Here is a 13533-nt window from a genome sequence, read left to right as displayed (position 1 = left end):
ACTATTACTTAAGGTTGAGAGCTCAGTTTGCTAATTTTAACTTCAAAGCACATCACAGAACTCCATAATTGTCATTAGGTCCAGGATAATCTAGTTTACTAATTAGGAGTGTGCCAGTGACTGTCCCAAAGAGGAAATGACATGGGCAGGCAGGTGTGGGCTGGGGGAGGAGGACATGATGGCGCTCACTTGAGACGCCCAGCTGCTTTAAGACGAGCTTCAGGTTGGAGGACGACTAGCAGGGCTGCAGTGGAGCCAGACAGATGAGGCCTTCCTTGGCTAAACACAGTAGTGTGGGCCGTCGCTGGGGGTTAATCACATTAGGACCGCGTGGAGGGAGACAGACTGCCAGGATTATACACTCCCTTCCATCAGACACTTTATCCACTGTTTAACCAACGCTCAAAGGGCGTAACGGCACATTGTGGAGTGGGTGTGTGCGTGCATGAGCCCCCTATTGTGTGTGCATCTCCAAGGGGGGCGATCACTAACCTGCGCCCTGATTAGAGCCTCAAAGCTGGGCTGGAAGTAGTCGATGCGGCTGTGGTAGAACTTGGGCATCTCGTCCAGCAGCTGCTTGTTCTTGGCCTCAAAGTCTTCCCTGACCGGCCGCAGCTCCTCTCTGGCCTGGGAGGGGAGGAAAAGAAAACAACGGGTCACAAGCGGACACTCTCACTTCCAAATTTACATAACATCCGCTCATTTCACCCTTCTAAATCATGTTATGAGAAATAATTCTTCACATTCGTCCTCAAGATCTGGTGTTGCACAGAGAAACAAAAACCTGTTAAGAAAAACAAGTTAGCTTGAAGTATTTCAGCACTGGAGCCATCTTTGTGTCCTTTTTTCTTATTGTTCAGAAAGATATTTGCCTAATTCCCACGGAGAAGCAGTGCAAAAAAAAGGCTGTAATCACGACCACAGTGAGGAGGAGTGGGTAATGTGGGCAGACTTGGCTGTGAGTGGACTCCAGCACCACTGATCTGTGTGTGAATGTATTAGTGGGTAGTCTACTGTAGGCATGGAGTTATGGAATGCACAATGGATATGTGTGAGAGGGTGAGAATTTTTATTAAGGGGAAGGGGGGAGTTGCTATATTCAAACTACGACATATTGTTGAGCTGCTGCATTATGGTGCTGTCATTAGTTAGTTTTCTTTACACATGCCAGTTAAAATGGCATACGAGCGTTTTGTCAGGATCATTTCTTTAAGTGCACACGGATTCAAAGGGCAGGGATGCAGGGGCCTCTTCAAGGCTTTGTTCCCCTGACAGTGCTTTTCTCAATGTGTGTGGGTGGCTCGCCATGTGAGGATGTGTTAGAGGCAATAGCATAGGCAACACTGCAGCGCTATCTGTGAATGTGTGCGCTTCTGTAGTGGCCTCACAGTGTGTATGTGTGTGTCTACAATTCTCAATTACGTGCCTGTAGATGTGCAGCAGTGCCTTTTTGAAAAGGCACTACTTGAGAGCCTGGTAGCTTGCGTGGGAGAAGGAGCGCACATGTACAGTATGCATGTGCTCAACTATTTTTGTTCATATCCAGTCAGCATTTGTGTCTTTTTCCACTTATTGCGCTCTATTCACAATACGTGCAACATGTAAGAGCAAGTGAACTCTGCTCCCGTGCAGATAGAGGGAGCATTGGAGTGGACCATCACGTGCACAGACGCACGCTTTAAACTCGCAGTACCTGATGCAGTTTGACCATAACGGGTCCGGTTTTTTCCTTCTCTTCATACTTTTCCACTTTCGATTGCAACCGTTTGTAGTCCTGCAGCGCCTGTTCCCGGCGCTTCACCGCCATGTTGAGGCTGGGGAAGACGCCACCGTACCTGCGATAAAACAGCAACCAGTCAGCCTGAAACATCTTTTAATAAACAATAGGGAGCTATACAAAAACACACGCACACATGTGTAATCATGTAATCAAAAAATATCCAGATAGTCACACTCAAATTGGAAGAATAAAATGAATTTTTCAAGGAGAACCTAAAGTGACTGAAATCATTAAAACATCTTTCTTTATGAAATGCATTCTGCATCACATCCTGTCTCAATAAAAGTCATTATGAATTAATAAAACCCCTCCCCATCAACTTACTGTAGAGGTACTCTCAATCCCCAGAGGACAGCTCTGCATTAAGCTTCCTCTAATCTATTATCTAATTACTGTAGTTCAAAACGGCACGAAACAATTCATTTTGTGACAATTATCATATTCCAAATGAAAATATATTCTTGCAACGAGAATCCGAGTCTTCAGCACTAAAAATAGGAAAACATTCATCTGTAACTTAGCAACAGGAGTCTGAGCTTCATCCTGGGACTTGTTGCACTGGTTCTACGGCTGCTTTTAATGGGAAGCAGGAATACAGTATAGAGGGAATATTCAGCCTAAAAATATGTAGTAAGCAAATATACAAATCACAGTAATGGCTGATGGATGATACCTATTATACAACTACAAGGGTAACGTATCATTAACATACAGCACGCTTTTAAAGGCCCAGCATTCTGTATATAAACTGAGGTTTTTATGCTGCATGTTTATTACTTTTAAAAGACAAAGGATGCAAAGAATAGATATGTTAGAATAATATAATAATAATAAAATGAAGGGAATTAAGACATGAGCTGAAATTTTAATTCCATTTAGAAATGAACAACTACAGAAGATAAGAAACAATCAAACGTTTGGCCTTTCTTTCATGTAAACACAAACAGTGAGAGTGTTTTTAAAAAGCAGGGCACAGCATTATTCACACAGGTGTCTGTTCATGTGAGTCAGAAACAAAAACAGCCGTAATGAAGAGTGAGATATAGCTTTTTTGAATGACTCATTTGAAGCATTTCATCAACTGTGTAGGCACACTACTACGATAGTTTAATATGTGTGCCTCCTCCCATAGCCTTATGGGCCACAAAATGTGTGGGCTTCGTGGTTTACGTTCCTCTTAATGCCAGTCCTCGTCCTGCTCAGAGCAGCCGGTCAGGTAACAGCAGAGAACCTGTGGACTGATTGTGAAATAGCACATTACAGCCGCCTGTGCACCTTACCAAAGAGCTGGGAGGGGGGGGTAGAAAGTGATGTGAACAGAGGCTCAGTCAGACAAGCAGGGATTGTTTACTACAGGAAGTAGAGCAAGGAGTGGTCTTGTAGCGTTTGAGTGACATCACGGAGCCAAGCTCAGCCCAGCCCCGCGGCCCACGCTCTACCGCTATTTATAAAATACCACTTTGGCCCAGTTTATGGCAGGGGTGGATGCCGATCCTCAAGTCTACTATCTGTTCCAGTGTACACATACTTGAAGTGCCAAGGGATTATGTAACTGCCCTCTAGGCATGACTGCACTCCAACACGATCCTATTGGCTGATGACAACGTAGCGGCAAACCAGCTTTCAGGCTGATCGCATTCTCACCAGCACACTTCACCTGACAGCGCACAGTAATACCCTCATGACACACACACACACACACACCGTGATGGCCAGGTTGTGCTCTGAAGTGGGACAACAGTGCCGGCCACTACTATCGCTGAGCCCACTGACAGACGTAAGGGCCACTGCTCTCCTGGTGCTGAAGGAGGAAGAGGAGGAAGAGCTAGACACAAAGCCAATTGCTTGTTAACCCTTTCCTGTCCTTTCCATGCTGGATGCAGAGCCTCACTGTTACACTCAGGACTCTCTGTGCCAGAAGTTACGGTGACTCAGCTGTGTCAAAGGCTCCCACGCAGTGCAGCAGAGGTCCTGGTTGAATGTGAATATACATACTTTGTAATGACAGTTTGGTCTACAAACTGTCCAGGCACCGGACATTTCCCTCGATGTCCTGGCCTGACTGGACAACTACCGGTCAGCCGGCTAGGGCTGCATTTGCGGTCCGTTTTGCTTCAATGAGGTCTTACGCTGGTTGAGGGCTGCGCGGGGGCCAAGGGCACACCACTGTCCATGTGACAGGTCAGGGTGTGGTGAACAGGCTGGATGGAAATAGCATCTGGACCAGAGAGTGTGTTTATGAGCAGCTGCCAATCCACAGACAGGCCAAGCTGACCCGTCAGCCAAGCCCAAGTCTGGTCTAGACACCCTCAGTCTAGGAGGCTGGCTGTTCCTCCGGACTTTCACCATCACATAACTCACTTTAGCAGAAAACACAGCAAACCACTAAAAATATGGGAAAGGGCATTGTTTATGTGAAAATGACCACTTTCAAGGTGTCAAGATTTAAAAGCGTCAGAATAGGTTAAATCACGTGGCAGGCTTTATTGAAATATGCTTTCTGTGAATGTAATAATTACTACCTGTTGTAAAAATGGCTTAAGGGCAGTGGGCCATGGGAACTTGCAAGTGTGACGTACATGCTGGCAAAACCTCCTTTGTCTCAGCAGAAGGAGAGTTTGATCTGCAGTGACTTGCCTGGTGCGTTGTTAATCAAAACTTAGACAACTCACGCAGCCGGCCTGGTTACTTGATACACCAGATAAGATTTTGACAAAAGCTGGAAAAAGAAGTAACTAAGTTCCGTGAAATTCAACAACAAAATGAGATCAAATTGAAACCCTGAGACCCCCAAAAATTGCGTCATCCACACAACTAAGGCCAAACAGCCTGGTCGGCCTCACGACCAGCTCCAGGGGTAGAGTCCTTCCCCTGATTGAGAGAGGTGAACGTGGCTTGTCCATTCAGTGCTCAGCCCAGGGCAGAGGTCTCAAAACAGGCTTGAATTCTGTCTCACCCAAAAGAGCAACGGAGCAGAAAGGGCTAGGTTAGGAGGCCGAGATAACACAAATGCCTCGGTGCCCACGCACTCCCCTCCCCTCACATAAACACAGTGATGTCACTCTGTGACCCCGCTGAGTGGATGAATTCACGTCTGGGCCTGAGAGAGAGCGAGAGAGACACACAATGGGGAAGAAGTGGGGGGGCTGTCCTTTTGTTTGTTTGTTTACTGTACATTTTACCATACCAAGGATTAAGGATGGACGGCAAAAATTTTAATAGCAATCACACAAGATACAAGCACGTACCCGCAACACAATCACACACACACACACACACACACACCCCCCATTCAAGGTCTTCCATTAACATTAACGTTCTCCTTTTAAACTCGTCTCTAATTCTCTGACACAAGATCACAGATAGAGTATTTGGAGATGAAGTAAACAATGAAAAATATTCATTAGTGATGGACTAATGGAATCTTAATGGAGGCTTCAAGTACAGTAGCTTTTGTGTCTCCGTTTTTCTATAGAGGACACTTTGATAAACAAATAACTAATAGTGCAGGAAAGGAGAAAGTTAATGGAGAGGTCAGTTAAGCTTTAAAACTCGTTTGGGAAGTTACTTCCTCTGCTCTATTTCAGAATCATGTAAATGCCTAACTTTATGGTCTAAAATACTGTCTTTGTAAGTCAGCGGTCACTCTAAAATCTGGGTTAGTGTCTGTGTGTGTGAGAGTATGCACTGTCCTGAGACAGTTCTCCTCTTCAACCAATCCACGGCTCTGGGCCCAGGAAGCTGGGCCCTTTGCCATATTGTGAGCCTGCCCACACGTCCGCCTGCCGCCCACCAGGAAGAGGAAATTAGAACCATTCCATCCTGTCATTGCTCCGCCACCAGAGCACACGAGGAAGAAAGGGCCCAACACACACACACTCACACGTACACACTGACCCAACCTATTCATGTTTTATGAAGGAATCTCTTCACATTGGTTATTTTGAAAAATGAACTAACAGGCTTATGGGGTTCAACATAAACTTGCATAGAAACATGTGCACATGCTCTGTTAAACAGCATATGTGGAATCTCCTGGGAGGAGCCAAGAGGAGGAAGCAAACCTTAACAAGCTCTCCGGAAGACGGGTGGGATCGTCCAACCACTCCCTTCAGTACCTCTGCTTTGCATGTGCGTTTGTGTGTGTGTGTGTGTGTGTGTGTGCTTTTTGAAAACGTGAGGCTTAAGGAATGGAATAGCACTCACTGCCTGCTCAAACGGGGGCGAGTATTAGGAATGAAAACCAAATAAACTTTCTTCCAGACACACCAACACCACAGCAGCACCACTCAGTTCATTTTTACAACCTGTGTTACTTCACTGCAGAACTTCCTGTGGTCCCGCGCCACCAGGGCGAAGAGAAGAGCGGGGTCAAATTAAAAAAATATTTATGAGGCACTGGATTTAATCTCCCTAAAGTGTCATATGGATTTAGCACAACAGGAACAATGAGCCAAAAAAACTGCTACAGCTTTGCTTTCTTTCCTGTCGTTTTGTGATGCATTCACTGTAAAATCCTATGTGGGAAACTCCACCACTCTGCTGATCCAAACAATCTCAAACTTGTCAGCAAAAACTATTAGACCCTGATGTAGTAGTGATACATCTTTAACCAACCTTTGACACAGTAGTAACAAAAAACACTGCGAGAATTTAAAATGGACACTTACTTTTTCAGGGGATCGATAACTGTCTTCTGGATCTGGTTGACCTGTATTTAAAAAAAAACTATTGTTAACAGAGGCAATACGTTTCATTATACCAAGGGATGTGATTTACAAAATGTTATTCATTGTCAAATTGAGTTACATCAAAACTGGAGTCGGAACAAAATAGCTTCAACATCTCTCGCTCATTAGCTGCTAAGTAATGCCGCTGAACAAACATCCACAATTGTGTATATTTCAAACAGAGCACTCAAGAAAAGGAGGGGTGGGGGGGGTGCTCGCAAAGAAACTTTCGTGACGTTGACTCTTTTATTGTACACAAGCCCTGAGGAGAAAACCCTGAATATTCATTGAGCTTGCGATACAAAAGGATGGAACTGTCAGGGGACGGACATGAAAGCAAAGCCCAACTGATTTCAAATCCTGTGGAGGGTGGGCTGCTGTACAAGATGAAAGTTCTTTGCAAACAAACATTTTAACAATAACAGTTTATATTTTTCTACATTTTCCTTCTGGTTGCCAGAACCGACAGGGGAGGGAGGAAGGGGAAGGTGGTGGGGGGGGGGGTTTAAATGGAAGTAAACGAGCATCTCATCTCGAGGCCTCCAGCCCCGGCACCAAGTCTCATCGACAGAAGTTGGTGCACAATTAATAAAGTTTCAAGCATCATTTACATTGCAGATTCAAAATGACTGTTGCCACAGATCTTCCAGCATGACAGAATGCTGCGTTAACCAGGCAATCGAGTCAAGTGAGGAGTAAATGCTAAGAACGGTGAAGGAGAAATTAAAAGCAGCGAGATGTGAAGTGACAGCTGCATGAGAACAGTGAGCAGCTCCACTAATCATATGTTCACTCGCTATTGGAAGGACAGTCAATCACACAACAACAAGGAAGCGAGATCGCAGCTGTGCTTTGTAAAAATGCCCTGACCATCTATGAGAACATACAGCAACACTCACTGCTTCACACCGGCACATTTCCAAGTACAAAATGGTTGATTGTGGTTAGAGGGAAAACAGAGAACCAATAACAAATAAGTACATGGGAATTCACATTTTCTTTGTTTTACATATTCACACCATCCCCCCTCCCCGACTCGAGCTGCGCCGCTGCTTCTAAGGTGAGAGCATGCAGCGAGGAGGGAGAACAACAGCGGCAGATTTGCTTAAGCATGCTGGTGCCCTCTACCCTCTGCCCCTTCCCACAGAGAGGGGGGGGCAGAGCTATTCCTTGGAGGCCCCGCAGAGCCTGAGGCCGACGCTCAAGCAGTAGTCTCCATCAGTGAGTCACGGGGCAGAGGCCATCCTGGCACACAGGCCTCCCAAAAATACACACAGATCGCAGAGGAAATCAATATCCCTCCAAACGGAGCATCCTCTACTGCGCTGCCGCCATCTACACTGGGGCTCAGCTTCGGCAGCAGTGTGCCGGCGGGGCTGTGCGCCCTCCTCAGCCCCAGAAATAAACACACAGACCTGGGCCACTGCTGCCTTCATTATCGCTGCACGTTTTATCTGCTGGCTCTCTCACTTGCGGGCCCCGCGGCAGAACATCTCGTCTCAACACTGAGAGAAGAGCAAAGGGTGGATGCTTTTGTGTCTGTTTTGCTGGAGCAATAGGGTTTGCTGTTGGTGCCGTCAGAATCAACAGTCAGCTTGAAGGGAGAAGCTGGAGTAGTGTTCGAGTGAGCTGTGCTGGATTTTAAACACCTAGCAAACCTGAGGTGATATTCCACACAGCAGACTGACCAAAAAGTGCTCACGATCACTATTCTGCCTTCAGCTCAGTTTCAGCCACTCTACAAAAGGATCCACGCAGCCCTGCCCAGACCTGGAACTGAACATCGTGTTATGGTGAGGATTTTTATTTAGTAAGACTGAAAGAAGTACAGAGAAAATCAGGTGTGACCTAGCTGTCAAAATCCACTCTGGATCAAAGTGTGTTAAAAAAAAACATACAACCACGTCAATACAGTCGGTGACTGTTGTCCTCCACCAGTGAAAAACTGTTGCTGCCTAGTTGAATCACTGTCAAACACATCTCAGTCACAGAGCCAAACTGGAAAACTACTCAGCATGGAGCAAGAATATGGAATCACAACTATGCACTATAAAGAAAGGCTGCACTTTTTGCACCTGGAGAATGTTTAAAAGGGAAAATACAAAATTAGATTAAAATGAATGAATGAGTTGATGAGGGCACCGAGCAGAGCTGTGCAAGCTAAAGCAGGATCCAGTAGTGGTGAACATTTGTCATCAAATCCCGATCCGGTACACAGTTAAAATGAAATTATATTGTATAATCTGAAGAATGTCAAACTTATACTGAACAATATAGTGAAAACAGTCAAACTGGCAGGAGTGCTCTCCTGGGCACTCGACCAAGCCAAGTCCTGGAACATACGCACCCCGGGTCACAAACCCACACGCTCCGTCCAACCCACATTCTACTTTGTCTAGTCACTCAAAATTGCTCCTGTAAAATTTGATGAGCTGTGAGAAGCCAGTCTGAAAAACTGGTTAAAGCTGAGGAGAAAGAGGACAGAAATGTCTGCTACAAAATAGCTGCTTGAGCTCCACTTTAGGCGTTTATTGTGTCTAACATCCGATGCAGCTATTTTCATTTTCTTTGTATGAAATTCTGAATCAGACATTTTTCATTTGATGTTTTGAGTTTTGACGATGAGAAGACTTGAAAACATGTCTATTGGAGTTTGCAGCATGGACACCTTGCACTCACATATGTTGGGGGAAAGGTTACGGTTTGGAGTTACGGAGTCCAGTTCATGAGTTTTTGAGGAACACATAAATCATGTCCACTCAATCCAAAGTGTACAAATCCAGATGGTTTGCTTTTCCCCGAGATACTAGACTAAAATCTGACTGGAATAAAAAACAGAAATGATGCACTTTTTAAAGAGGCTTTCATTTTCTCCACCTTTGTTTGATCATTGTTGTGTAAAGGTTATGAAATCATTCTGGTGCACAACTAAATGTGAGAAGAAAGGGGAATATTTTAAGGCAACAAATGTGAAAAGCCCAGAACACCTAACAGCAGGGCAATGAGTCAAGAAAACACAGATGGAAAAAAGTCAATCGGTATATGCCTTAGTGTGATCTCCTGTGTTCTACTGTATTTTTTCCTCTTTAAAAGTCTACTCTTCACAGTGTAGTGCCTTGAGGATGCACACATGCGGTGCCACTATGATTCACATTATAACTACCTTTGGCGATGATTCTAATCAAAAACCTGAAGTGCACCCGGCGAATAATCTAGAGAGGCCTGACAGCCAAAGAAGAGATCTTTACAAAGTACAGCTGTGAGAGAGCGAGTCTGCTGGAGTGGTTTCAGTTCTGGAAGAAAATGTCTGCCCGTCTATGGTTACCCCTTAGGACTAAACATACAAGAGTGAAAAAGCACAAAGATTAGAAGAAACGCGCTCCAAATGAACAAATACTTTAAATAACAAACAAAAGAAACGTAAAATTAAGTGAGGGAATGTAGGTGAAGGAGGTGATGGGACACAACCGCACTGTCTGTGTGGCTCAATGTCAGCTTGTCGTCTGTGATCCCCTTAGTGTTCTTTCATCTAAGGCTCCTTACACAATCTAATGCTACAGGGGGGTTTCAGAAGTTTAGACAAGTGTTGTAAGCATATTTAATTAAGGCTTTTCTCCAAGAACAAGGAAATAACTAATTGTAACCTTCCACGGCCTTATGGGATGGGCCGTGCTGAACTGACGCCAACCGTTCGTCTTAATTACTAATAAAAGCGATACAATAGACATTTTGTTCACTACAGAAGCTGTGAACATAGTTACATGTATGAATGTTGTGTCATATTTCCCTGTTGCAAAAAGGCCTTTCCATTGTAAGAGTTATTTTAGACACCAGTGAGTCACAAATGCATCAATCTTCACAGCTGATAACCAGTAGCTTGAGCTTATAGAGGATGATGCCACAGATGCTTTTCAAACACAGCAGAAGGAAAGACATACGGATAGTTTTTAGTCCACAGGCTGCACAATATTGACAAACATGAAAACATGCATTTTCAACAAAAACCCGTCTAGTTTCCTACTTTGTATGTCTGAGGAGAGACGTTTCCCCCGATACCAATCTTACGGTATCAGTGCCAATGGCATGTGCCAAGAAAGGAAAGCGGAGAAAGACAGCAAAAGACCGAGATAAAACACTGAGAGTTGTAAAAAAAAAAGTGTGAAAGTCTGACCTTCTCCTGGTTGAAGGCGTCCATCCTTCTCATGGCGGTATCTAAGGCAGTCATGGACTCCAGGAAGGCCTGGTCCTGCTCACACAGCGGGTTATTCAGCAGGTCTGCAGAGATCTTCACCGCTGCTTTGGACATGGCTAACAGAAAAACACACAAAGCAGAGGATACTGTTTAAATGCAGTTAAATAATGTTTATGAAAAACAATCCTGAACATTACAGTCTATAAATGATTACTGAAGACGTCCTTATGAACACTTAAACCAATTTAACGCCTGATTTGTTTTACATTTCCTTATCTGCTTGTGGATAACACTAAGGCTTTAGGCGTTTCATCATTGTATGTGTTTTTTAAGTAGTTAGGTCTTCAAAAGTGAGCTGTTTAAAGTGCTATAGAGCTAAAGTAAACTGGCACATTTCTGCCCCCATTGTAAAAATCTGATGGAGGGGGGAATGGGGGGGGCTAGCTGCCGTGTTGAATATTCACCAGAGCACCAAAAACCTCTGCAATGTTTCTACACTGACAGCACCAATTACTGTTAATCTGCACTCATGCCACGTTGTTTAGACACAGAGCACATATCAGATTATGGCTTCACAGTCACAATAAATGAGCTTCACTGAGGAGACACTAGCTGACAGGAGAGGCTGTGGTGAAAATGGGCTTCATGGAGATCTGGAACAGTGTTTTCACACTCCCTTGGGATTCTCTCAAGACCAATTTTCAACCAATCAATTATTGCGGTGTGGCATTTCTGCGTCCCTGACAAGTAACAAATTGCCTGATTAGCTAGCGTCTGATTCGACTGCGAGACATGGTGATTACAGGGTCAAGAGAATCAAAGGGTGACTAAGGGTAGTGATTTAATTATTTGTATTACTAGGGTGCAAATAAGTGAAGCTCAAGTCCCTTTGCAATCACCTGGGGCTGAAACGAGATGAACAATTTCTCAGTATGAAAAGCGCAGTTATCCCCGTCGCTTTCTTTGCCTTCTGTTACTTAGTCTAATTGAAATGGTGAACCGCAGCAGCCCTTAAAAGATATTATCGTCCCTCAGCAGCTAATTGGCAGTGAGTTCAATAGAGCTCTGCATATCAGCACCCTTGACTTGATAAATGATGGTTGATATAGAAAGCAGTGTATTAAATGCAGTGCTGACATGCAGAGTAGGTCCACTTCTTTGTTTGGTAGCAGTTGCTGGAGACGGGACCTGTGCAACAGATGGAATCCATTAACGATAATGAGGGCCTGACAGCTATGACACTTTGATGATGCAGACATCCATATTGCAGAGCACAAAGGAGAGGAAATGAAGAAGCCTCTCACTCCTCCATCCGTCCCCGCTCCTCCACCCCCACAACTGACTACTTACCACAGGCCATGTCTACTGCTGCTTCCCAAATACACAACTCCAAAACCAGCAAATAAGCAAATAAAAAGTAGAGTAAACATGGTTTCTGTGGCCGACAAATGCATGAATAAATAAATGAAGGCAGCCATGGCAGACAAATGGAGCCCTAACTGAGCATCGCACAAAAAGATGCACTCATTGATGCAAATCAAACAGACTATGATAGTCTAGAACAGCCTATACAAGATTAAGGGGAAGGCCCAAATCTCCCCTTATCTCAGTTGTTGAGCCTTTCGCAGAGCTAAAACACCACCACAACAAACCAAGACAACCAAATGTCTTTTCTAGCCTTGTAAAACCTGCCAAGCAACATCAAGTATGTTGGTGAACAAGTGGAGATCAATGGCACACCCGGCGCTAACACAGTTTGGTGGCAGAACACACCTAAATCAGCCTCGGTGCTTTTCTTCATGTCCTTGTGAAGCTTTTTCGTCTGATCCTCCAGCCTGTAAGACAAGAAGAATGATTACCAGCCAGCCTCTGGTTTGGAAAAAACAGTGAAGCAGTAACACTGGAAACAATGGCAAATCAGATCTGAAATGCAAAGCAAATAACGGCATTAGTCAGAGACCAATCAGGAAAAATCAGAAAGGTGAGAAAAATGGTAAAAGAACACCATCTCCACACCTGTATCACAATCAGTCTAGCTCATTTATATCAAATTGCTTCCACTCAAGACGTGTTGACATGTACAGAGAAAACATCCAAAGCAAAGCCTAGAAAAGGAAATTAGTATATAAAAACATGGTTCAAGAAGGAATTACACATTTCATTGATTCCACATAAAATGTTATTACAACATCCGTTAGCTAATTAATAATACAGGGAATCCTTGTTACTGTCAACTACATTTGTGCCCAAAAGCATTAATGTCTTCGATCATTTTACTGCACATATTCATTGATGGGTGTTAAAAATGGCAATTACCAGACTATGGAGGCTGAAAACACATGCCATTCATTATATCAATTAAGGGAAACGAGGGTTTAGAATCTCCCCTGAGACTGCTGTCATACCACTTCTCCTGGTTTGATGAAAAAGAGATGGTGATGGGGTTTTATTTCCATGTTTGCTTTGAGGGATTATATTAACTAATAAGACAAAAACCACGTAATCCCATAGGATTTCTTGTGGGGGCACTTTGGCCACTGGTCACAAGATTTAAAGACATTAATAACACACATATGGCTTTGCAAACCAAAAATGGCAGTCCAAATCTCTGTATTTGGAGGTTACAGTTTTCTCTATTTTGCTAGGAAAGAAACATTCCCATACGTGCATTGACCAAACATGAATATGACCTGTTCTCTCTCTTAATATCAGCCTCTACACAATTAAACCTAAAGAGTCAGGCTTCAAAGTAATAAACGCCTCAAAATTATAGTTATCTGGTATTTTAAACAATCATTTTATTACTGAAGCTTTAAATTTATCCATAAGAC

General features: G+C 43.9%; 1 protein-coding gene across 1 annotated transcript in view; it reads right to left on the bottom strand.

The window, feature by feature from the left end:
• bin3 (bridging integrator 3) overlaps window positions 1-13533 on the bottom strand; it is a 29576-nt gene that overhangs the window by 3539 nt on the left and 12504 nt on the right. Inside the window, exons 4-8 of the mRNA XM_069683701.1 lie at window positions 12476-12537; window positions 10682-10818; window positions 6451-6491; window positions 1694-1835; window positions 493-627 (exon numbers count right to left, since the gene is read on the bottom strand). Of these exons, the coding sequence (XP_069539802.1) occupies window positions 493-627; window positions 1694-1835; window positions 6451-6491; window positions 10682-10818; window positions 12476-12537 (517 nt within the window). The remainder of the gene's footprint in view (window positions 1-492; window positions 628-1693; window positions 1836-6450; window positions 6492-10681; window positions 10819-12475; window positions 12538-13533) is intronic.

The sequence above is a fragment of the Semicossyphus pulcher genome, unplaced genomic scaffold (genome assembly GCF_022749685.1).
Source record: "Semicossyphus pulcher isolate SPU_LCO1_2020_fin unplaced genomic scaffold, fSemPul1.0.p SCAF_6, whole genome shotgun sequence".
Taxonomy (NCBI): Eukaryota; Metazoa; Chordata; class Actinopteri; order Labriformes; family Labridae; genus Semicossyphus; species Semicossyphus pulcher.
Note: the sequence above shows the minus strand (reverse complement) of the source record. Positions and strands in the feature narration are given on the sequence as shown.